Below are 25,967 nucleotides of genomic sequence, written 5' to 3' on the forward strand. Positions count from 1 at the left end.
GTGGCTATGGTTCTCTGAATGCTACTGTACAGATCATTAGTAACCTTGCAGGTGTCTGAATAAGAGATACAATGTACACGTCTCTCTGTCTAATGACCTTGTACTTCTCTACTGTTGCAGTTTCATAATTTATTTAAATAACACTTTGCATTAACCAAATCTGTCTCATAATGTTTGTACTTTACTGTTCATGGCATGGGACATAGCACTTTCTCCATGCCACATACAACCGGCTTGCAGTTACGCCTATATGATATATTGTGGAATACAAGTCGGGACAGATAAGAGTGCGTCTCTATCTGAGATCTATCAGTATATCATTAAGACGTACCCATTCAACGCAAAAACACCAAACCAAAAAGGCTGAAAGAATTCTATTCTACACAACTTAAGCATTGATGATTGCTTTATTAGAACGATTTCCACGTGCGGGTAATCAGTCTCAGGCGAGGAGAAACCTGCATGTGCAGCCAACACAACACAGACAAACAATTTCTTCAAAGTGCAGGTCTCCTCTAAGGAAGAGATACAAGGTGGAGCTCTACTCGCAAGTTCATAATGACGTTCTCCATTTAATGTGAAAGCCAAGAACAGTGGATAGACAATGTTCCAGGCCCCATATGGACCTTATAAAAGGGCTTAATGAAATGTCATTTTTTTTTTTTTGGTGCCTGTTTGTTTTTTTTACACAACGAAGGGAACAAGACTAAGCACTGCAGAAAACATCCGGTCTGGAGGCTGGTAAAAATAGGCTATTTATTAGGCCTACAGCCTAAAAACTTGTATACTTTATAGTCTGTCCTCCACACATTATTGATTGATTCAAGTTACCTACATTTACATATCACTTGCATAGGATTTTAGTAGCACCCCGTCAGGACTTTGTTCCTATTTTCTGCTTGTTTTTTTTATAGGGTGCCAATTGACTACCATAGTGGCAACCCATGTCCATATTATGGGCATGGTGTACCACTGTGCCAACCAATTGTTTTTTTGGCATTTTTTTTACTGAAATGTCATGTAATTTATTTGGTGCTATTTTTATTAATTTGCTCATTGACTGCCATAGCGGCAATCAATTGGTCGAGGGGGTGGGGGTAGTTGCCCCAAAATCTTGATATATTGCATGTACAGTATGTAGGATGTATGTAGAATGTAGTATGCAAGTAGTATGTATGTGAAACACCCCTATCTCCCCCTAAGGGAGATTTGATGGTACTAAGGATATAATGGTGTTGTGGCACTCACCTGTTGGCTCACAGGAGGCTGAGTCTCCGCGATGGTAGGGAGGTTTGGGTTATAGCATCTCTCTTAGGATGTGCAGCGCCTCCATCCTGCAGGGCTCTTGCCATAAACAGGGGAGCACAGCACTACCCACAGGGTAGAACAGAACACTTTCAGGCACCAGAGCCCAATCACATTTGTATGGGAGCCATATTTTTATACCAGGGGTGTGTCTCACTCCTAAACCCCAGCAACTGGGCAGGGCCACCAGAGTAAGCCCCCCGCCTTCCCCCAGCTCACAACTCCAACAGTTTGCAGGCACCTGCCTGGAAACTGCAACAAAGTGTAGCCAAGTGCAAAATTGGTGTACATATCTCTTTCATGCTGGCAGTAATCCTGGTAAGTATTCAGGGTTGCCAGTAACGATCATGGAGGTTTGCCCTCATTACCCTGGTGAGGTGTCATATGTCCCAAAGGAAGTGACAACATGCTGTGTGTCCCCGGTTAGTGACATCAGAGATGTGCCTGTTCCTGAGGTGATATAAGACACAGCACTGCCTAAAGTTAGAGTTCAGTCTTGTTGGTGTTCTGACTCTGTTCAGGAGAGTCATGTGAGATCTGCAACAGTGTTGCAGAGTCTGATGCAAGAGCTGTGAGTCTGTGCAGCTCTGAGAGAGAGACAGAGAAGCTGTTGAATCTCCCTAAGAGGAGAGGTGGAAAGCAACCCCATTAGAAAAGGAGGAACCTCCCCAAGGAGTGCAACAAGAACATGAGCGGCTAAGCTGCTAGCTGTGAGGGGCAGCTGGCCCACATCACCATGCCAATAAAGATGACCTTGAATAAAGATACCCTCATGTATGAGTCTGGAATTACTCTGCAGAGGAAGGCACCACAGAGGAGTTCCTCATCAGAACCATCCCCAAGCGGACGCAGGGATCCTGATGAGGTGGAGGCGCTGCACTGGATATAGGTAGGACTCATGCACACTACCTCAGCTGCCTGTCTGGGTTGGCAATCCCCACACAACATCATGCTGGAGACTCAGGAGTCCTGTTGCCAACAGGTGCACCACCAGACACTACACTGTAATGGGGGCTGGTTAGACCACAGGGGCCAATGTGAGATTGGGTGGGTCAGGCCAGGCCAGAAAATCTGTTACAAAAGTATTATGTGACGGAGGAGGCTCACATGGAGTGCCATGTGAGAGGGGTTTAACCCCAGCACTGCCTGCTCTTACCAGGACTTACAATACTATGGCAGAGAATTTAGTAGCCAGGGGCTAAAAGGCTACATATGTATGTAGTATGTCTATACATGTAGTTCACTTTCCCCCACCCCATGGGAGATATAGGGGCTATGCTTTATGTGCTGCTTTATCTGCGGCTCACAGGAGGCCTGAGCCTCCGCTACTGGGAGCTTGGGGTGTACCTGAGTCGACAATCAGTAGTACCTCCAACTGTACGGGATCCTACTATGTGGGATAACCCTGTTACAGGAACCCCATGCATTAAAACACACGCTAGTACGTATAATAGTTTTACTACAGGCAACATAATACTGAACAAACATTTACACAGTTCCCCCCCCCCCCCCCTCACCCGGTCACACACGACTATGCCCTCCAATATAAACCAACCCTATATCCACACACTGGCGATACAGTCTACACAGTCCCGAAGTACTGAGGGGCCCTTGGGCACCCAACCACCCTGGTGTCCACAAAGACAAACCACCCCAAAGTGTGAGACAGCACTGCCCCACAAAAACTGAAGTGTATAGTTGGTACACTTGGTGAGGTGAGGAACCTGCCGGGTGATCCCAAACCTGGTAATGTCACAGCAGAAGATAGGATCCACTGATCCAGCGACGGTTGTGGTCAGCGACGAGTCCGCCTCCACGTTGGGTGGTATCCAGCTGGAGGTTCCCACACTGAAGAGAGTTTCTGATCGTAGCAGATGGTCTGGTCCCAGACACCGTAGGCCAGGATGCAGCCACGTCCTGGCTGTATACCTCACACTGGTACTACAGGGGCAGTGTTCCTAACTAGCAACCACAAGCTGAGGTGAGTTGGGGGCTAGCTGGGGCCTAAGGGAGTCTCTGGCCTAGTACAGGGGTCACAGACACCCTGCACATGCACATCCTACACTTCTGGTGTCCCAGCTCTAACTGGCATGGTCTCCAGCACGTGAAATGTATAAATTCTCTGGTGCAGGGAATACTGGTGCGCTATTGGCTGCATTGCGACATGTGCCACCTTGCCTCATAGTTTTTTGGGGTCTGTATTTCCCCTCCGGAACTTGTTTGGAATGGCTGCTGATGCTCCTGTTCTCTGCGCATGCGCGAAGCCTTCTGAGCGTGCATATACAAGATGGCGGCGATCCGATCGCCTGCCTAACCGCCCGCACCGCTCTGCAACCTCCCCCACTCTAGCGGAGGTAAGCGGGACCCAAGGGGGGACCCTGTTATATACGTATGTGTAGAAAGAGAAAAATCTGCAGCACTCACCAAGATGATGTGGTCAAAAAAGGTATTTATTCACATCATGTGAAGTAACCGAACACAGCAGTTTGAGCCACGTTTCGGGCCACTATGGGTGCTTTATCAAGCTCTAGATAACAGGGCTGCAGGCACGGACATTTATAGTGACACGGGGGAGCCAGACAAAGCCGTTAGACCCATCCACATTAAAGTGTAAACAGGTACAGGTGGAAAGAAGGTAGTTAAATGAGAGACTGCACATGTGCAGCAAAAGCATACATCAACCATATACAGTCACTAAACACGATCAGAGTTTGCACATATCTGCACGTATTTAAATGACCTACAACTCAGGAAATCAAACAGCAATACGGATATCAGAAGAGCACCAGATTGTTCAGTGTCCCGCGATCACGTCCTGTCAGTAAGATCCTTGCCGCCGGCTTCCTTTGGCTGCGGTTATAGTGCCGGCGACAGCGACGCAATGTCGCTTCAAAACAAATATTTTGAATCCGTCGTGTGCGCTTATAGTAGGAGCGGCGCGAAGGAGCGACGGAATTGTCGCGATCGCTGGAAGACACTTCAATTTGATTTTTCCAGCGACCGTAGCGTGACGTCGCCGTCGCCGGCACTATAAGCGCGGCCTTGTTCCGTTTTTATCCTGATGTGATACACATACCTGAAGAAAAAAAGTTACATTTCGTCATTAGCGATCAGTCCGCCTCCAAGTGGGGTGGTGTCCAGCTGGACGGTCCCACCATGATGAGAGTCTCTAGCCTTGCGGTGGTGGTCCGGTCCCAGACCACAGGCCGCAACTGCTGCGCGGCGTTCTGATGTGTCCCTGACACTAATGATACTAAATGGGGCAGTGTCCCTATCTAAGGGGCCTGTTCCTATAGCAGCCACAAGCTAAATGGACACTACCTCTCAGCTTCTCTCCTTCTGCAGACTGGCGTGGTCTTCCCAAGCGCGCCAATTGTATCTCTCTGGGAGCAGGGGATTCAGGCAGCCCTGTTGGCTGTTGTGCGACATGTGAATGACTGCCCCTTTGCATTGTGGGGCTTGTAGTCCCCGCGGAGCCCTTGTATGAGATGGCCGCCGCAACACTGTGCTTCTGCGCATGTGTGGGCTCTGCAATAGCTGCCGGGCAGTCGGTATCCTTCTGTGTATGCGCGTCTGTCTCGGTAGACCAGGTCTTACCAACACATTAATTCCAGGATTCTGGATTGAGCACAACAAGGCGGGCAAAATAAATTGTAATTTATTTCCTGTTCAGACAAACACAATTCTTCACAATTACATTGGATAAAACACTTACTATGATGGGGAAACAAAATCAAATGTCCACGGAACGAATGACTTGAAAACAAAGTCTCTGGGCACCCCTGCACGCATGCAAGTGGGTGCGCGATTTGAGACGTGCGACAGTCCTCTGCTAGGGGCACAAGTTGCCACCCCTGTATCTCCGCCGGAGGAAAGATGTTCATTCAGTCCTTACAGGATTCGTTCGGGAATCCTTAGCTTAAACAAATTCTGTAAGAGGGGTGCAAATCTTCGTTACGATGTAGTTAACCCCTCACACTCCGGAACCGCTGACGTTGTAGCTTGGACGTATCTTGGTACTGTAAAGCTGAAATGTAGCTCGTGAATCACACAAGATGGAACTTAGCTGAGTCTTAGATGGAACTGATTTTTTGACGGACTGCATGACCTTTTAAAAACTCACAAAAGTCCATCCTGTCAGTCTGTAGCGAATCACTGCGTGGGATTTTTATCCCTGGCCACTCACACAGTTTGCCAGTTTCATAACTCCTGGTATTCCTGGCTTCAGAATAGTGAGAGAGCATGTGCAACAATAATGTCATCTTCCCCCCTCTGGCCACTTGCCACTTAGCATATGTCATCCTGATTTCTTAATGAATGCCACTCAGTCTAGCTAGGACAAAGGGACCCTTTCGATCTAAGGATATCGGGGCTTCAATTAGCAAGGAAGGACTAACAAATTATTTGGTCTTTCCTGCTAACCCCACCGATCGCACCTCTGGGGCAAATGTCCCATTGAAGCTCTGGTCTTTTATATACATCCTTGAGTTATCTCCACAAGCTATCTCAGAAGCCTGGCCATTCATATATGCATGCCTTCCCCTGGAATGCTAAACACACATGCCACAAATTTAAAAACCATCTCAATCTACATGATTCCCTTCTAACCCTCTGCATATAAAATTTCAGAAAGCTAGTCCCTTCCTAACTAAAATTATATCTTTAATTGGATAAACTTTTGATATGTGGGCTTTATTTAACCACAAGTCAAGTATCCACTTGAGTCTGGGGTTAAGGCAGTGTTACAATTCTGTATTCTTCACAATCCCAGGCGTACTTCTCCAATTAACCCCTTAAACACAGGTTAGCAGCCTTTATTTCCCCCAGGAACATCTGAACACATGGTAACATACATTTATAACACTGCAGTAAGCCCTAGACCGCAGAGCTGACACTTTAAACATGTAAATACATTTATTTAAAGATTGCTGTCAGCCCGGGACTGCAGAGCTGACACTTTAAAAACACATTTGGTGACTCGGGGGTTACCTTGCTGGGCAACCTGCCCTTAATTGATGGCAAAGATAACGCGTCATCATCACAAAGGGCCCAGAGATTAACCTGCTAATGCCTGGATCTTAACAGGGCTTACTGTACTGAAATGTAAGAGGGTGTTGCATTACTATTAGTGTGTGTAGATACTATGTGGTCCCTATTGGTATATATGGATAGAATTACATAGTATATTAGTAGGTGTAAGAGACAGCTAGCTGTGTGTGCATTCATATAGCACAGTTTGTAGACACATGGCTTTTAGCACTCATGGGAAGAGAGTTCTCTTGTGTCAGTAGTGACTCATGAAACCACAGTCTCAGTTTAGGCCATCGCTAAGTGTCCCGAGCAGTTGCATAAATTGTATTCATGCAACCGTCTTTCTTTAGGTGTTCTAAGATTACCTTTGAGTATGGCCACCTTCAGATCGTCAGAGAAATGTTCGACGACAGGACTGTCTCTTATTGCTGTGACAATGCAGATTTATTCTCTTGTTTAGCTCCTGTCCTGTCTCACCTATGTAGTAGCAGCCCCCTGGGCATTTCATGCACATGATGAGTTACACGGCATTGCTAGAGGAACAGGTGAACCTTCCTCTGATTTTGTACTCCAGATACACACACACACACACACACAAACACACACATACATTAACATATATACAAAAAAGCATTTATACAAATGAAGGGGCACATTAACCCTTTGAGCGACAATTATGCTACCAAGGCCCTCGTAAGGAAAGCGTAAGTTGCCACATTGCACTAATGGGGTTAATAAAATAAATAAATACGTCACATACCACCCACTATCCTGGACCTCACTAACTAATCCAAAGAATGGGTGATGCCCAACCATTAAAGAAACCACGGCTGCTTGTCCCCATATAGAATAAATAAATAGGTCATATATATCAAAAACATTAAATACCAAAACAGTTTGTCATTTCAGGCCCAATGGCCTACATTTTAATTCCTCGGTATCTGAGCCTAGTGGTGATGCCTTCTCAAGATAGCTAGAAGCCCTGGTCTACAGATGGTTGAGTATTTATATCAAATCTTCTTTTCTTGTTTTCGTCCCTCCTTATTGATATCTTATTCCTTGATCTTTACCCACCGGATCTGGCCTCTCCCTTCCTTTCCAATATGTAACAATCAGAAATAGCGCCACATGGTAAGCAAACAATCAAAGTGGTTACTGTAACACAACACCAATAGTTTTGCCAACCAAGGTAGGCCTCACGCCAGCCTGGGGAAGCCGATAAAAATGCTGTACATATAATTCTTCAGGCAAATTAGCTCACATCCGGATTTTGGGGCTTGGGGTTATAGAAAGATAAAGTTACTTGCCTGAGGCTACAAGGAGATCTGACATTAGGATTTCTACCGCGTTCGCTCACTTCAAAATCAGTGTTCCACTAAACGTCTCCTTCATCGCACATAGGGAAAGAATCATGAACATACCTGTAGATAGAGAATTTGATTCATCCTTTTATAACATGTGAGAGACCTGGGCCAGTAAAGGGATCAGTGTCATAATTTAAGTGCCAAGAGGCCTCTCCCTTAGGGTGCTCTGAGATCAGGCAGGGGGAGGGGGGTCAGAAGGTTACTTTAGGAGGGGGAAGAGATCAAACCCATCTATTTCTGCTGACCCATCTTCAGAGAAGTTTCGGCCCCGGATTTGCTGTTTTGTGGGGATAAAGTTGTGTGGAATTAGTCATTGTTTATTAAAATTGTCGCAGTTTTTGTAAGAACTAACGCACTGAACAAACACATTTTAAATAACTCCATGTAACTGAGGGCTTGCTTTGCCCTGGGGCTACCTAAGCAGTGATCTGCAATCCCTCCTGTAATAGGGTAATATATGTTAATGGGGCAAAAAGAGAGATGAGTGGATGGAGCCTGTAGTGGAGAAGACATGCCGTAGGCGGAGATTGTGGGTAAGGAAAGGACAGATAGCACAACATATCTGGTTATAACGCACAATATCACAGACTTTTGGTGTAAAATATCACAATATATCCTAAAATATCCCACCAAAAGTATTGTATTGTATGTCTTTATTCATATAGCGCCAAAAGTGTACTCAGCGCTTCACAAAGAATACAGTACAGGGAATTAAAATTATACAAGTGCAGCAAAATCAGACATTAGGAAAGGAAATCCATACCCCGAAGAGCTTACAATCTAAGAGGTATGATGGTAGAGTTACAGAGACAGCAGGTGTGGGAATAAGTGCTGTAGATGGCAGTGCTTGGTCACAATGGGTGGTAGGAGTGACTGAGTGTGAGAGAATAGTTATGAGTGCAGGCTGTTGGGATGCTTGAGTTGTTGGGTGAGATTTAAGGTAGGTCAGTATTAAATGAAAAGGTTAACACCATTTACAGGGGAAGAGATGGCAGGGAGGTGTGGGTGAGATCAGGTGCATATGTCTTGGTTCAGGCTATGGGGAGATCCCCGGCAGTGGGAAGGAGTAGATAGAGGGTGTGAATAGAGTATTTGTGTGGGTGTTTTTTATTGAGGGGTAAAGAATTTGTTGGGGAGAGGTGTATAAATAATGGTGCAGTGGGGAGTGGGGAAGTTGGAGAGAACAGAGACATTCACAAAGGAGTTAGGACACAGTAAACAGAAAAGCAGTAGGGAGGGCATAGTAAGATGCAGGAGGAGAGACTTCACAGGTAATGGTAGATAAAAGTGTACAAATAATCACAGATGTTAAAAGTAATGAAATGTGCACACTGTTCTCACTCGTTAGCAACATGTGTGCATTTCACCCATTTTTATCCTGCAAAAAGTTCGATTTGATTTTAAAAGTTTGCAACAATTTCACTAAATGCTAGAAAACCCCTGGAAATTAAATGTTCAATGTATTATTTTTTATTTAAAAAATTTGTTTGAACTTTAAAAAATAAAAATAATGTCACTGCAACTTTGTCACTTTAAAAAGGAGTAAGATAGTGACCCTTTGCCTCTTACATCTGTACCTGACTCGCTCATTATATTATGTTGTAATAAGACAGGTATGTCCATATGCCCAGTGTCTGGAGGTCTCTTTTCTTACACAGCAACCTCCCTTTAGCTGTCCCTCCTCCCCATAAAGTTACACAGATTCCATCACTAATCCCCTATGTAATCCCATTTCCCCCAATGTAGAGGGACCGAGACCCTGTAATTAGGTGAGGGCGAGCCTGTAATTACTGATCCCCTTGGTACAGTTATTCACTGGACGTTTTGGGTCTTTGTGATGCCCAAGGGATGTGAGAGAAACCAACCCCACTAATTATAATGTTACAACCAACCCCACTAATTATAATGTTACAGTGTCCTCTGAGTACCAGGTTCCCAGCTGCTACCTGAGATATACACATATATATACACGGGCAATACCGAGAGGGCAAGCACAGGACTGGGATACTCTATAACACACACATATATATATATATACATGGGCAAAACTGAGAGGACAAGCACAGAACTGGAGCTACTGTACAACACTGACTCTTGGTAGGGGGCTTCCATTATAACTATATTTATATAGGTACTTATAGCTATACGTGTGATGCTGAGAGACCCAGCTATAAGCAGCTCAAGCAGAGACAGTGACATATTTGATTGTTACCATCTAATAGACAGTGAAAGATGTATCTATTAGGAGCTCAGAGACAGTCTATGATTCCACTTTATAGGCAGCGTGAGAACAGGTATTAAGCAGCTCAGGTAGAGAGGGGCTGGCAGTGAGATACAGGCAGCCTGAGAACAGGCATTAAGCAGCTCAGAGAGAGAGAGGCTGGCAGTGAGATATAGGCAGCCTGAGAACAGGCATTGAGCAGCTCAGAGAGAGAGAGGCTGGCAGTGAGATATAGGCAGCCTGAGAACAGGCATTGAGCAGCTCAGGTAGAGAGAGAGGCTGGCAGTGAGATATAGGCAGCCTGAGAACAGGCATTAAGCAGCACAGGTAGGGAGAGGCTGGCAGTGAGATATAGGCAGCCTGAGAACAGGCATTGAGCAGCTCAGAGAGAGAGAGGCTGGCAGTGAGATATAGGCAGCCTGAGAACAGGCATTAAGCAGCTCAGGTAGGAAAGGGGCTGGCAGTGAGTTATAGGCAGCCTGAGAACAGGCATTGAGCAGCTCACATAGAGAGGGGCTGGCAGTGAGATATAGGCAGGCTGAGAACAGGCATTAAGCAGCTCAGGTAGAGAGGGGCTGGCAGTGAGATATAGGCAGCCTGAAAACAGGTATTAAGCAGCTCAGGTAGAGAGAGGCTGGCAGTGAGATATAGGCAGCCTGAGAACAGGTATTAAGCACCTCAGGTAGAGAGGGGCTGGCAGTGAGATATAGGCAGCCTGAGAACAGGTATTAAGCACCTCAGGTAGAGAGGGGCTGGCAGTGAGATATAGGCAGCCTGAGAACAGGCATTAAGCAGCTCAGGTAGAGAGGGGCTGGCAGTGAGATATAGGCAGCCTGAGAACAGGTATTAAGCAGCTCAGGTAGGGAGAGGCTGGCAGTGAGATACAGGCAGCCTGAGAACAGGCATTAAGCAGCTCAGGTAGAGAGGGGCTGGCAGTGAGATACAGGCAGCCTGAGAACAGGTATTAAGCAGCTCAGGTAGGGAGAGGCTGGCAGTGAGATACAGGCAGCCTGAGAACAGGTATTAAGCAGCTCAGGTAGAGAGGGGCTGGCAGTGAGTTATAGGCAGCCTGAGAACAGGTATTAAGCAGCTCAGGTAGGGAGAGGCTGGCAGTGAGATATAGGCAGCCTGAGAACAGGCATTAAGCAGCTCAGGTAGAGAGGGGCTGGCAGTGAGTTATAGGCAGCCTGAGAACAGGCATTAAGCAGCTCAGGTAGAGAGAGGCTGGCAGTTTTATATAGGCAGCTCACCTGGAGACAGAGCTTTGCTTTAAGCTGCCCAGATAACCAACACCTGGATAAAGGGAACACGCTGAGAATCATCTGGCTTCTGGCTTCCTGTGTCCGATAACGCAAAGGAAACAAACCTGTGTGAGTAATGCAAGTACATCCGCTGATATCTGACTTAGGGTCGTTAACTGTTTAATAACCAGACTTTAATATAACCAGATTTGTTTCTTCTATAACTCTGGCAATGAGTCATCCAAACAGCTCACACTCTAATTGTGGTTTCTGATGCACAGGGAGATAAAGTGACTTGTCCAAGGTTACAATAAGCTGACACTGGAATTTAAACCAGATGCACCCACTTCAAAGGCTGTGTTATTACCGTTATAACTCCTTCAGCTCATATAAGATTGGGGCCATTATTTACTAAGTAGTTTTATGCCAAGAGACACGTTCTAGCTCCGGGAGACACTTTAACACTATTCCCATGAATGGGTGATAATGTGTCTTCTTACACCACAAGGTTACATAGTTACATAGTTACATAGTTACACAGTTACATAGTTACACAGTTACACAGTTACATAGTTATACAGTTACACAGTTGCATAGTTACACAGTTGCACAGTTACACAGTTATACAGTTACACAGTTACACAGTTACATAGTTACACAGTTACACAGTTACATTGTTACATAGTTACACATTTACACAGTATTGTATTGTATGTATATATGTCTTTATTTGTATAGCGCCATTAATGTACATAGCGCGTCACAGTAGTAATACACGTGGTAGTCATATAAATAACAAATAATATAAATAACAGGTCATGAGAATAAGCGCTTCAGGCATAGAAGTAACATTAAGGAAGAGGAGCCCCTGCTCCGAGGAGCTTACAATCTAATCTAACAGTTACATAGTTATATAGTTACATAGTTATATTGTTACACAGTTACACAGTTACATAGTTACACAGTTACATAGTTATAGTTACACAGTAAAACAATTACACAGTTTCATAGTTATAGTTACATAGTTACATAGTTACATAGTTATATAGTTACACAGTTACACAGGATCAGGTGGAAAAAAGACATATGTCAATTAAGTTCTACTTATGCTAAATTAAACACCAGATATTTATTCTATATTTATGATATTTTGATACAAAGGAAGCAAACACAAAATCCCAGTGAAAGTGCCTTATAGAGTAGCAGCGTTTAGTAAATATGGCCCCAAAGTGCTGCAGATGCTAGCTTGGTCCCCCTGCCTATCTGTGCTGTGTGACACGGGGAAGGGGGCTTGGCTTTAATAACTCCCCTAGAAATATAATCAGCATAAATAAACAATAAGTTTTCACACGTTATATTATATATTAATGGTATTGAGGTTTCCGTTTGCTTTTGCACAAGTGCAATCACACTAACAGAGCTGCAGAAAACTGAGAGGTAACAGCCCCTTTGTGAGGGGAACTCATGAGAAGCCCGAGAGACACGTCTTTTATTAACTTCAGCAGGGAACTTCAGGGAGTAATTACAGCATTATTCTGAGTGGGGCTGGCATAGTAACTGGGGGATACATGCTATATCTGCCTTTAGGGGGGCAGTTATGGGGCATTGCTGCTATAAGGACTTACCAGCTTGCTGGGGTAAACACCTATTGCCACCATACAGCAGCGGTATAATTGCCCTACGTAACACTCCTTTGCTCGCAGTGGGAAAGAGAGGGCAGGAGCAAGAGACATGTTAATAATAATCCCAAACAGAAGTTCTGAGTAATAATCCGCGCGTCACTTCAGGGGAACAAGAAAAAAACATGCACAGTATGTCTGATAATTTGCAGAATAATCACAGCGATGGCAATAACCAGAGGGACAAAAGGAGGATGTATTTCCCTGTCTTACTGGTAATTTATTGTGCTGTCTCATAGTAACAACTATCTTCTTCTTCTTCATCTTCTTCTTCTTCTTCTTCTTCTTCTTCTTCTTCTTCTTCTTCTTCTTCTTCTTCTTCTTCTTCTTCTTCTTCTTCTACTTCTTCCCTTCCTTTGCATCAATTATCGGAATACAAATAGAGTAAAAATTCCATTATTGATAAGTTTAGGAGTTTGATACATTCAGGCGCCAAACTCTATTTACTGATGTCTCCCGGCTGCAAAAAGTGGGCAAAAACAGAGAACAAAACAAAACAAAAAACTGAGCCATTCTCTTCAGAGAAAAGGAAAAGGAATCCCATGGGAAGTTACGGGAGATTTTGCAGATAAATCTAGCGCACAGATTTAGCGCAGACTTTGTCCCAGTTTTGCAGCTGGGAGATATTATTATATATCCTCATAGGATATAAAATACCTGCTGCTTATCCTAACGTGGGATCCAATGTACTAGCAAATTACCATTAACATCACTCTATGTAGCGATTTAGAGCTATTTGGGGCATGTAACTGAGGGGTTTTCACCTCGCATCTTTCAGCCCCAATACCCCAAGTCCGGTCTCAGCTTGTGATGTGAGGAAAGTCAGTTAGGAAGGAGATAGGAGATGCAGATATTATAATGCAATGTGTGAATACTGGGGGGTCTCTGATACCTCACAGAAAGGTCTCATCCAAGTCATTAGGACTTTCCGTGCAGAATCAGCGCTATCTCACTTTTATTGAATGACCCCCACTGTGTCACTGCGCTGTGTTATCCTTTATCTGTGTCAAAAAACTCCTTATAGTCTAAGGTGGAATAACCCTATTATTTGTGTCACATGTAAGACTATGGGGGTTATGCACTAAGCAGTGATAAGTGCTTTTAAGTGAGATAAAAAGCCATTATAGCGTGATATTGCCTGCTGTGGGATTCACAAAGCAGTGATAAGTTTTTTAAGTGAGATAAATGCCTATATAGCATGCTACTGTCTGCTAAGAGATTCACAAAGCAGTGATAAGTTTTTTAAGTGAGATAAATGCCTATATAGCGTGCTACTGTCTGCTAAGAGATTCACAAAGCAGTGATAAGTGTTTTTAAGTGGGATAAAAAGCCATTATAGCACGATACTGCACTGTTATCACTGCTTTGTGAATCTCACAACAGGCAGTATCACACTATAAAGGCATGCATCTTACTTAAAAGCACTTATCACTGCTTTGTGCATAGCACCCTGAAAACCCACTTATCACTGCTTAGTGCATAACCCCCTAAGTATGTGAGTAACTGCTGTGTCTCTTACAGGCAGTGAGAATACTGGCAGTGATAGTATAACAGCTTCTCTTTGCCTGGGACACAGGACTAATAAGAGGGAGGTCCCAGTTACACACAGAAGACACAGCAGGGAAAGGGATTATAACAAGGGCTGCAGCCCCCATCCCTACTATAGGGGACAGAGAGAGGTTTGTGTAGGTGAATGGGTAAAATAGCTTCAGTCCAAGTTTTCCCCCTTTCATTGAATTAAACGCACACTTCCCTCCTGTACAGAAGCAAAACGTGAGCGCGTTGTACTGAGGAAATCAGGGAGATAGAGGGTCTCTGCTCTGAATGTATTTCTCTGCTGCAGCTTCTGGGATACGTCTGTGCTCATGCAGGTTACAGGGATGTTATTTCTGTAATTAATGCCACTAGTTTCACTTGATAGGTGACAGTTTGGCAGAAACATGTATATGTGTTGTGTGTTGGAGTAGAGTCAGCAATTTATCTTCAAATTATCCTCTGGATGGAAATAATAATAATAATGTTCTTCTTCTACCAGCTGGTTCTAGTACAACGTGCTGCTTCTGCCCTGGTCACTGACCCATCCTACTGTACCGCACTGGAAGGACACTGTGTGCAGGAATAGTGTGATCCTAACTGAAAGGACCCAACACCAGTCTCCATGAGGTGGTTCCTCCAGCTTCTGATGCTGCTCTCCTCCCTGGGCGAGGGGCATCCACAGCAGGGCTGCCGGCTCCAGGGCTGGAATATGGAGTCTTTCTCCCAACCTGGGGATGTCCTCATTGGGGGGTTGTTTGTTGTCCACTCTGGCTTTGACATCCCACATTTGTCATTCCAGGACCTCCCTCAACCAGTCTCCTGTAACAGGTGAGTGCATGGGGCTGTATGCCGGAGGTGCCTGACGGTGGTGTCCAAAGTAGGGAGAGTTCAAGATATATATTTGTCAAATTCTAACAAAACTTGGACGGCTTCCTGTCTCAATCTTTGTGCCCACTACACTACTCATACCCATGTGCCCACTACACTACTCATACCCATGTGCCCCCTACTCAACTCATACCCATGTGCCCACTACACTACTCATACCCATGTGCCCACTACACTACTCATACCCATGTGCCCACTACACTACTCATACCCATGTGCCCACTACACTACTCATACCCATGTGCCCACTACACTACTCATACCCATGTGCCCACTACACTACTCATACCCCTGTGCCCACTACACTAGTCATACCCATGTGCCCACTACACTACTCATACCCATGTGCCCACTACACTACTCATATCCATGTGCCCACTACACTACTCATACCCATGTGTCCACTACACTAATCATACCCATGTGCCCACTACACTACTCATACCCATGTGTCCACTACACTAATCATACCCATGTGCCCACTACACTACTCATACCCATGTGCTCACTACACTACTCATACCCCTGTGCCCACTACACTACTCATACCCATGTTCCCACTACACTACTCATACCCATGTGCCCACTACACTACTCATACCCATGTGCCCACTTCACTACTCATACCCATGTGCCCACTACACTACTCATACCCATGTGCCCACTACACTACTCATACCTATTGCCTCCTACACCCCTCTTCCCCTTTTCAATCAACCCCTCTCCCACATTGTCCACTACACCTCTGTCCCCTATATCTGTCTAATTATACCTGTTTAACCCCTACTGTACATCTGCCCCATCAAATATGTGGCCCCGAAATCGCAGCATTGTGGAAGCAACCTGAGTTACCCAATATCCCTAAAATTCGGAATAGAATTTGGTACATTTGCCGGATGGAACAGTTGACGAGTCTGGTCAACGACACTGGCACAAATTTTCTAAAAACATGGGCTCCATGGCTAGCCCAATCAGATATCCCGGGGGTAGATGCCTCCAATATATTGCTTTGATAGCTCAAAATGCATTCTCCTTGGATGGGCTGGTACTGACGTTAGACAAATCACAGACAGGTAGGGTGGACACGGGATAGATTCGATCATGGTGATGGTCAGAGGGCTCAAACAGAAACTGATCAATAACACAAAGGGCCACATGGAAAGCAGCCGACCTGAAGACATCTATGACTGCACCCTTCCCCCCCCCCCCACCTTCACGTCTGTTGTCCTGTTTTGTGGAGTTGTGAGTCAGTGTGTCTCCCCTGTCAGTCTAGTTGTTTCAGTTATTTATAAAACGAAGTGCTGTGGATGCTGATTTATATGACAGTATGTTGTTAGCCTATAACATATATACACACCATATAGTTTGTTTTACATTCATTTATTCAATTCCTCCGATTTGTGTGAATTGGTTTAAAGCTATATCTATATAGGATTTTTACCAGGAATATTATTCATGTAATATTTATATATACCCATACGAAAATATTTTAGAATATATATTATGTATTCACTTTTTACCCTTCTATTGAATTAGATCAGCATTAAGGAGAAAGGTCCTTATGAGTTTAAGTGTTAAGAAGGAAGCACATAGGGGGCTATGCACTAAGCTCCGAGCTTTCACGCTGGCATGAGAAAAATTAGCCCGTCCAATAAAAAATGAAGCCGGCGGCGCGATTCACTAAGGCCCTCAGCCCATTTTTTATCGGACGTGCCCAAAACTGGCTTATCGTGCGTGCAAGGTTTTTTCCCTCTGCTAGCGCACTGAAACTTCCCGTACGCTAGCTGATAGGAAAAAAAGCCGCCTGTAACATTTGCATGGAGATTCTGCATCTCCATGCAAGGCTGTTACAGGCGATCGTACAATAAATAAATACATTTTAATAATAGTGTACATGAGCAGGGGGTCTCCTGAGCTGAACCGCATTGGTTTCAGGTCCGGGGGCCCCCTACTTCAGGAGTTATAGGCCCCGTTATGGGGTGCCGGTATCCCCTACACTTTCAAGCTCCCGCATCACGTGACCGGGATATTTACATTCTGTAGGTGATACCGGCACCCCATAAAGGGGCCTGTATCTCCTGAAGTAGGGGGTCCCCGAGGCTGAAACCAATGCAGTTCAGCTCTGGAGACCCCCTGCACATCTACACTACTGTCAAAACACACATATCAATAAACAATAATTCCTTATCGTAGCGGCTATCTGCAATGGTAATGAAGCTGCATTAATGTACATTTTAAAAATAGTGTGCGGGAGAAGGGGGTCCACTGAGCTGAACCGCATTGATTTCTGCCTCAGAGACCCCCTGCTTCCCGAGTTACAGGTCCCGGTATGGGGCATCGGAGGCCAATGTCGCCGCCATTTTTATAGTGTCTAAGACACGACGTGGACGCTATAAAGATGGCGGCGACACTGGCACCGATGCCCCAAACCAGGGCTTGAAACTCGGGAAGCACACTATTAATAAAAATATATTAAAGCAGCTTCATTATCTTAGCGGCTATCCGCTAAGGCAATGAAGGGGTTAAGGCACAATAGCATGTTTATTGGGGACAATTGCCCTCAATAAACATAGCAATATACAACACCCCCCCCCCGCCCCCTAACACATACAATACAGTAATGGGCAAAATAACTATTATCCACATATGGATAATAATGCATTTGCCCATTTTAAATACATATAAATTACAATAAATACAGTCAATACATATTACACTTACCTTTTACAGGCACCCACAATGAAGGCCGTCTTCATCCTAATCTTCATCCTGCCCATGCCCCTTCGATGCTGTAAAACATACACAAGAATAAAAACAGCCAATATAATGTTATTAACCGCTGTAAAGATGAGAATTGCAGAACATGTTCGCCTGATCAAGAAAAGAGATCAAACGCATCCTGTCTCCAGACATTTTTCTATGTGCCATTTGGGTGGTATTGAAAACTTTACATTTTCAGTCATAGAACATATTCCTTGTCATATTCGAGGCGGGGACAGAGAAAATGTACTTAATAGGCGTGAAATGTACTGGATTTACTCCTTGGGCACCCTTCACCCATTGGGTATCAACCAGGATTGGGAATTAAAACATTTCCTGTTGATTAAACTATACTCAGAGGGGTGTCCAGGATGTATTCCAGCATATTATTTTATGGATCAGTATTGTTTAGTAATGAACAATGTTTTAAGATTGTGTTTAGTTTATATATATATAATGAACTTTATGGTAACATCTACTTTCTTGCCTAAAATGGAACACCTGTCCCTTATAGTCCACAGAATCTTTCATTTAGGATCCTGTTCCCAGTAAAATTTGCATAGGTAACAATCAACATTATACTAAATAAGAGTGTATACCTTTAAATTCTTCTTCCATTTTTTCATTTTTTCTAAGTTGCAAGTTTAATCTTTCTACATGTGTTTTATCAGTATTTTTGTTTTTTAATACCTTGTTTTTATTCTTTTTAACATTTTTTTCAAATTGTGGATAACTGTATTTTGTAAATTGCATGAGGCATCTCTCATATATGTATCTGATGACAGATCGCGATTTAATGTTTATTGATGGCTACTCTATTATCAGCTGAGAAGGGGAGTATTATACTCTTGTGGCCAATCAGAATCTGTCATGGTATATATAAGGGAGGCCGTATGATGAGGGAACTCACTCTTTGATAAAGTCTGACCCCAGACGAAACGCGTCAGAGTGTCCTTCTGCTGATGTTCATGTTGCATAATTAATAAAGTTTTTTATTTTTTCTAAGGCGTGTAGCTGATTGGAGGAGCTGTGACCGCCGCGTCATTTCCTTTTCCCTCTCCTTACCTGGCTTATTAACCGCTAAAGTCATTAAGGGGTTAACCCACACTCACCCACCACTCGGGAGGCCTACATACCCTCCCCAACTTATCCCCCACCCCGTGAGGCCTAACCACCCTCACCCACTACCGAGCCGGGAGGCCTACCCACATACCCTTGGGGCCAATACTCTCTTCCCCCAACCCCAGTACCCACAATAAAAACAATACACTGCCCCACAATAAACATCATTATATTTATTAAATCCATAACCCACCCCCTGTGCCCCCCACATAAATACATGATTTATTATTTTACATACAGGGTTAATACCCCAGGCCCACGTGAGTCCCCGGTGGGCCTGAAGGGTCACCTCACAGACCTACAGGTTACCAGCATCATGTTTCACACAGGGTCTGGAGGCCTGTTGGTGGGTCCCGCCAGGCACCATCATCCACCAGGTGGTCTCCGCGGGTCACAGTGGGCCACAATGGGGTCTCCACAGAAGGCCCGCGGATGTCTGGTGGGCCCCGGGTCAGACCCACAGGTGTCTGAGGGGCCTCAGGTTGTTCCCACGGGGGTCTGGGGACCCACGGGTGGTCCATATGGGTCTGCGGTGCCCCCAGATGTGGGGTCACCGGTTCGGTACCCGTGAGAAGCCCGAGGATACCTCAGGTGGTCTCCAGAGGTCTCTCGCAGACCAAAGGAACCAACCCTGTATGTAAAAAAAATAAACCGGACCTATACATTCAATACATCAATCCCCCCTCCCCCCCCCAACACATACAGTACAATAATGTGCAAAATAACTATTATCCAGATATGGATAATAGATTATTTTGCCATTATGAAACACATAAAACATGCATAAATCAAAACATGAATTGTTAATCTTAAAATCACCACATTGCATGTTAAAATAAATCCTGCAGCAATTGTAAATATAAACCAACAAACCAGCAGCTACACAAATGTATATGAAATGTCACACAATTGCATTGAGTGTGTACATGATGCAATTAATCTGTGCATCATGTAAGACTAGCAAAATATATGTAACAATAAAATACACTATGAACAATGTCCCCTAACCACCAATGCCATCATGAAAATCAATTAGAAACTAACCAACATCAATACAATTAGCATCAATCAATTAATCCATTTCCTAAAACAATTACAATACAATACATATCAATTATACAATTCCCTATTCAATTCCTAAAGCCAAACCATTGCCAAAAGAATTCTAATTGAAAGTAACCACCATCATTCTAATCTAACTACCAGAAAGAAGCCATTAAAAATAACCTGTGACTAAATACAAATTACATTATTCACACCAATGACAAAATAAAGGTGATAAATACATTAGCCATACATGAAAAGAACATAAACATTAGCAAAACAATCAATTATTATCCCAATACTGTATGTCTATCCATATAGATAGATACACAGAACATACAGGGGCAATAATAGAGCATAACATACAATGCATTTACATACAAAAATCTCATAGAATACACCCATTCAATGTCCCTGAATGTATGTATGTATATCCATAGGTACATAGATACATTCAATGGGACTGAAAAAATAATTATTATCCCTGTATTTCTATCCAGATAGATAGATATACATAACATACATGCATGTTTTACGTGTTTCATACTGGGCAAATAATCTATTATCCATATCTGGATAATAGTTATTTTGCACATTATTGTACTGTATGTGTTGGGGGGGGGGGGGATTGATGTATTGAATGTATAGGTCCGGTTTATTTTTTTTCATACAGAGTTGGTTCCTTTGGTCTGCGAGAGACCTCTGGAGACCACCTGAGGTATCCTCGGGCTTCTCACGGGTACCAGCCTGCGTGGTCCATGGGGGACACCTGCGGGGAAGAACCGGTGGCCCCACATCTGTGGGGGAACCGCGGACCCGTAGGGACCACCCGTGGGTCCCCAGACCCCCGTGGGAACAACCTGAGGCCCCTCAGACACCTGTGGGTCTGACCCAGGGCCCCCCAGACAGCCACGGGCCTACCCGTGGGGACCCCATTGTGGCCCACGTTGATCCTCGGAGACCACCTGCTGGACCATGGCGCTGGGCGGGGACCACCCGCAGGCCTCCAGACCCTGTTTGAAACATGGTGCTGGGCTACTGTAGGTCTGTGAGGTGACCCGTCAGGCCCACCGGGGACTCTCGTGGGCCTGGAGTATTAACCCTGTATGTAAAATAATAAATCATGTATTTATGGGGGGGCACAGGGGGTGGGTTATGTATAGAATAAATATAATGATGTTTATTGTGGGGCAGTGTATTGTTTTTCTTGTGGGTGGGGGTGAGGGAAGGGTGTATTGGCCCCAAGGGTATGTGGGTAGACCTCCCGCCTGGGTTAGTGCGTTAGTGGGTGAGCGTGGTTAGGCCTCACGGAGTGGGTAGTGGGGGAGGGTATTTACTGTGCCTCCCGCCTGGGTTAGTGGGTGAGGGTGGGATAACCCTTTAATGACTGTACCGGTTAATGACCGCTAAGGTGATTAAGGGGTTAGGGGCTATTTTTATTCTTGTGTACAGTATGTTTTGCAGCACCGGAGGGACATAGGCCGGATGAAGATGAGGACGAAGACGGCCTTCATCGTGGGTGCCTGGAAAAGGTAAATGTAATATGTATTGACTGTATTTATTGTAATTTATATGTATTTAAAATGGGCAAATGCATTATTATTCATATGTGGATAATAGTTATTTTGCCCATTTCTGTATTGTATGTGTTAGCGGGGTCAGCCGGGGACACCCGCCGGCCTGTTGTATGGGTGTTGCGCCTTCAAAAAGGTAAACAAAGAATTTTTTCAAAGTCCTGCTTTTTTTATCACCTCCCTTTAGCTGGTGTGCTTTATTCAGCGCAACTTTCACGTACGATAAGTTTGCGTTGCTTAGTGAATCCCGCAGAAGGGCAGGATTCAGCGCAAACAGCTCATCGTACGAGCAAAGTTGGACTTTGAAAAAATTTCAGGACAAAGTCAATTTCGGAGCGCAAAGTGCCTGTTTGCGCAGCTTAGTGAATAGCGCTCGGCGGAACTTCATGTTCTAAGAGCACTTTGCGCTCTTAAAACGACTTATCACTGCTTAGTGCATAGCCGCCATAGGACCCAGAATTATATGCTGAAATTAGATGGTGTTTGGTTTCACTGTAGCGTTGGATCTATTTATTTGTTACATGCTCTTCTTATGCACTCAAGAACAAAACCACTGATAGAAAGAGACTGGCAGGCATATAGGTTCATCAGTATTGTGATAACACACTAAATTGTTTTTATAGAGATGGAGATATAAAGACATATGTAATGATGAACTGAAAAATAGAATGATTTAGAACGTCTTTATTGAAGTATAATGGGTCCAATTGAACATACAAGAGGATTCATTTAATATATATTGGGCTTCGATTAACCCAATTAATTAATCAGCCAATCACAGGATCAAGCGTTTCACATATAATGCCTGCCAGTAATGTATGTACCCTACCCTGACGAAGCCACATTGAGGTGGAGGAAACGCGTTGGATCAGTTAGGCAGCAGCAGTACAAGCGTCAAGATCTAGTTAGCCAGCAACACACTAGGAGCGCCTGTGAAGCCAATAGCTTGCTGCCTGAGGCCGTGTCCATAGATGAACAGGCCGTGCTGAGGCGTGCGGACGCTCTGCGCTGAGCCCCTGCATCCTCAATAAGGATGCCTTGAGAGGGGGCTCGCGCGAGCGTCCGCAGGCGTGCGGAGGAGTTGGAGGTTTCAGCCGAGCGCCAAGCTGTTTTTCAGTGCGCTGTCGGCTGAAAACCTCCAATGAGAGTGGGGCTGCGTCAACGTCATGGCGCCGTGATGTCGGCGCTGTGACGTCGACGTCAGTGCGTCGCGGGTGATTGGCCCAGCGACGTCACTGCCCCGCCTCCCTAAGTCTCCCCCCACCTCCGATCGTGGACGCTGGCTCGCCTGTATGGGCATGAAATCGCCCAGCTTCTGCAGGCGAGCCTCAGCGTCCGCGCGCCTCAGCACGGCTCCCCCCCTCTATAGCCCGGGCCTAAGGGAGAGGAAAGGTAGCAGGAGCTACGCTACCAACCTCGTCTGGCCTGAGTGTCTGCAGGGAACCCCCGTCTACGGAGATAGACGTCACTTCTGGTTTCGCCGGGGGGACCGCTGAGATGAAGGAGAGAGAACCGAGGAGAGTGGGGAGCAGAGAGGAAGCTTCGGAACGGACCCTTTGGACGAACAGGGGCTGCTGCGTGCATCATCAAGTCCATATACCACCCTGAAGGACCCCAACAAGCGTCCAGCATACAGAGGACACAGAGGCACCGAAGGCACAAGCTGAGTGCAAGCAGCACTTCTCCAGTGATCAGGCTGACAAGGACTCCAGTTGCAGGCATCCTTAGATTAATCTTCAACAATTATGTAAGTGATTTTCATATTTTGTTTTGTATCAATAAATTGTGATTTAATTTTTTTCTATGTCTGCGACCCATATGTTGTTTCTTTATATTTGGAGGTTGTTCTACATGGATTGGTGATCCTGGAATTGGGGCAGCACTCATAAGTCAACAAAACACTAAAGACCAGAAAAGAGAACTTTACAGGCTGATATACAGTACAACAGACTGATACCATCCACTTTTCATATGGACTATGTGGACTAAATATATATAGACCTTCATATATTTTTTACTTATATCTTTTTAGCAACGTACAGTATATGCTGCTGCACTTGTATTTATTAATACAAGGGTACTTCTATCAGTGGTTTTTATGAAGTTTTAGTTGTTTTTTTTTAAATAATTTTATTTTAATATACATATTATATGTATACATTCAGAGTGTTTCACTTTCTTACCCTTTTCAACATCACCATCTGGTTTTCAAGAGCAAGATACTATTATTCAACTATATACAATTAGGTCCGGAAATAATTGGACACTGATACAAGTTTTGTTATTTCGGCTGTTTACCAAAATAAATTAAAGTTCCAGTTAAATAATGAATATGGGCTTAAAGTGCAGTCTATCAGCTTTAATTTGAGGGTATTCACATCCAAATTGTAGGAAAGGTTTAGGAATTACATCTCTTTAATATGTAGCCCCTTCTTTTTCATGGGACCAAAAGTAATTGGACAATTGACTCAAAAGCTGTTTCATGGACAGGTGTGGGCTATTCCTTCGTTATTTCATCATCAATTAAGCAGGTAAAAGTTCTGGTGAATACAAAACTAACTAAAAAAAACTCTCTACCAGCGCTTGATCCAAGTGATAGACTAATTGGTGTGATAACAACAATTGAGTGATGTAAAGTTCTGGAGTTGATTCCAGGTGTGGCATTCGCATTTGGAAGCTGTTGCTGTGAACCCACAACATGCGATCAAAGGAGCTCTCAATGCAAGTGAAGCAGGGCATCCTTAGGCTGCATAAAAAAGGAAAACCCATCAGAGAGATAGCAGGAACATTAGGAGTGGCCAAATCAACAGTTTGGTACAATCTGAGAAAAAAAGATCGCACTGGGGAGCTCTGCAACACAAAAAGGCCTGGACGTCCACGTAAGACAACAGTGGTGGATGATCGTAGGACCTTTTCCATGGTAAAGAAAAACCCCTTTACAACATCCAGCCAAGTGAAGAACACTCTCCAGGAGGTAGGCATATCATTATCCAAGTCTACCATAAAGAGAAGACTTCACGAGAGCAAATACAGAGGGTTCACCACAAGGTGCAAACCATTCATAAGCCTCAAGAATAGAAAGGCCAGATTAGACTTTGCCAAACAATATATAAAAAAAGCCAGCCAAGTTCTGGAACAGCATTCTTTGGACAGATGAAACTAAGATCAATCTGTACCAGAATGATGGGAAGAAAAAACTATGGAGAAAGCTTGGAATGGCTCATGATCCTAAGCATACCACATCATCTATAAAACACGGTGGAGGCAGTGTGATGGCATGAGCAAGCATGGCTTCCATGGCACTGGGTCACTAGTGTTTATTGATGAAGTGACACAAGACAGAAGCAGCCGGCTGACTTCTGAAGTGTATAGAGATATATTGTCTGCTCAGATTCAGCCAAATTCAATGAAGTTAATTGGACGGTGCTTCACTTTACAGATGGACAATGACCGAAAACATACTGCGAAAGCAACCCGGGATTTTTTTAAGGCAAAGAAGTGAAATATTCTGCAATGGCCGAGTCAATCACCTGATCTCAACCTGATCAAGCATGTATTTCACTTGCTGAAGACAAAACTTAAGGCAGAAAGACCCACGGACAAACAACAACTGAAGACAGCTGCAGTAAAGTCCTGGCAAAGCATCACAAAGGAGGAAACCCAGCGTTTGGTGATGTCCATGCGTTCCAGACATCAAGCAGTCATTGCCTGCAAAGGATTCTCGACAAAGTATTAAAAATGAAAATTGTATTTATGATTGTGTTAATTTGTCCAATTACATTTGATCCCCTGAAATAAAGGGACTGTGTATGAAAATGGTTGCAATTCCTAAACGCTTCATATGATAATTTTGTTCAACCCCTGGAATTAAAGCTGAAAGTCTGCACTTCAATTGCATCTCGGTTGTTTCATTTCAAATCCATTGTGGTGGTTTAGAGAGCCAAAATTATGAAAATTGTGTCAGTGTCCAATTATTTCGGGGCCTAACTGTATATGGGTGACTGATAGACCTTTTTGGAATTTGAAAGGGGTATTTTCAGGGGTATGGGGCTGAGTTGAAAAGGGAGGGCCCTGGTTACGTTCAACATCGTAGCCAAATGATCAAGAGAGGATCACGTTCAATATCACCTGCTATAGAGAGTAACTGTATAAATAGACATTTGAGTAGTTTGCAAGTTGTAAATTGGTGATGTTTGCCATTA

General features: G+C 44.3%; 2 protein-coding genes across 2 annotated transcripts in view; both read left to right on the plus strand.

The window, feature by feature from the left end:
* The window catches only part of ZNF512 (zinc finger protein 512), a 478,050-nt gene that overhangs the window by 393,936 nt on the left and 58,147 nt on the right, over positions 1-25,967 (plus strand). The window lies entirely within an intron of this gene.
* The window catches only part of LOC142491844 (extracellular calcium-sensing receptor-like), a 33,013-nt gene continuing 22,132 nt past the window's right edge, over positions 15,087-25,967 (plus strand). Inside the window, exon 1 of the mRNA XM_075594661.1 lies at positions 15,087-15,205. Within this exon, the coding sequence (XP_075450776.1) occupies positions 15,087-15,205 (119 nt within the window). The remainder of the gene's footprint in view (positions 15,206-25,967) is intronic.

This window comes from Ascaphus truei, chromosome 4 (genome assembly GCF_040206685.1).
Source record: "Ascaphus truei isolate aAscTru1 chromosome 4, aAscTru1.hap1, whole genome shotgun sequence".
NCBI lineage: Eukaryota > Metazoa > Chordata > Amphibia > Anura > Ascaphidae > Ascaphus > Ascaphus truei.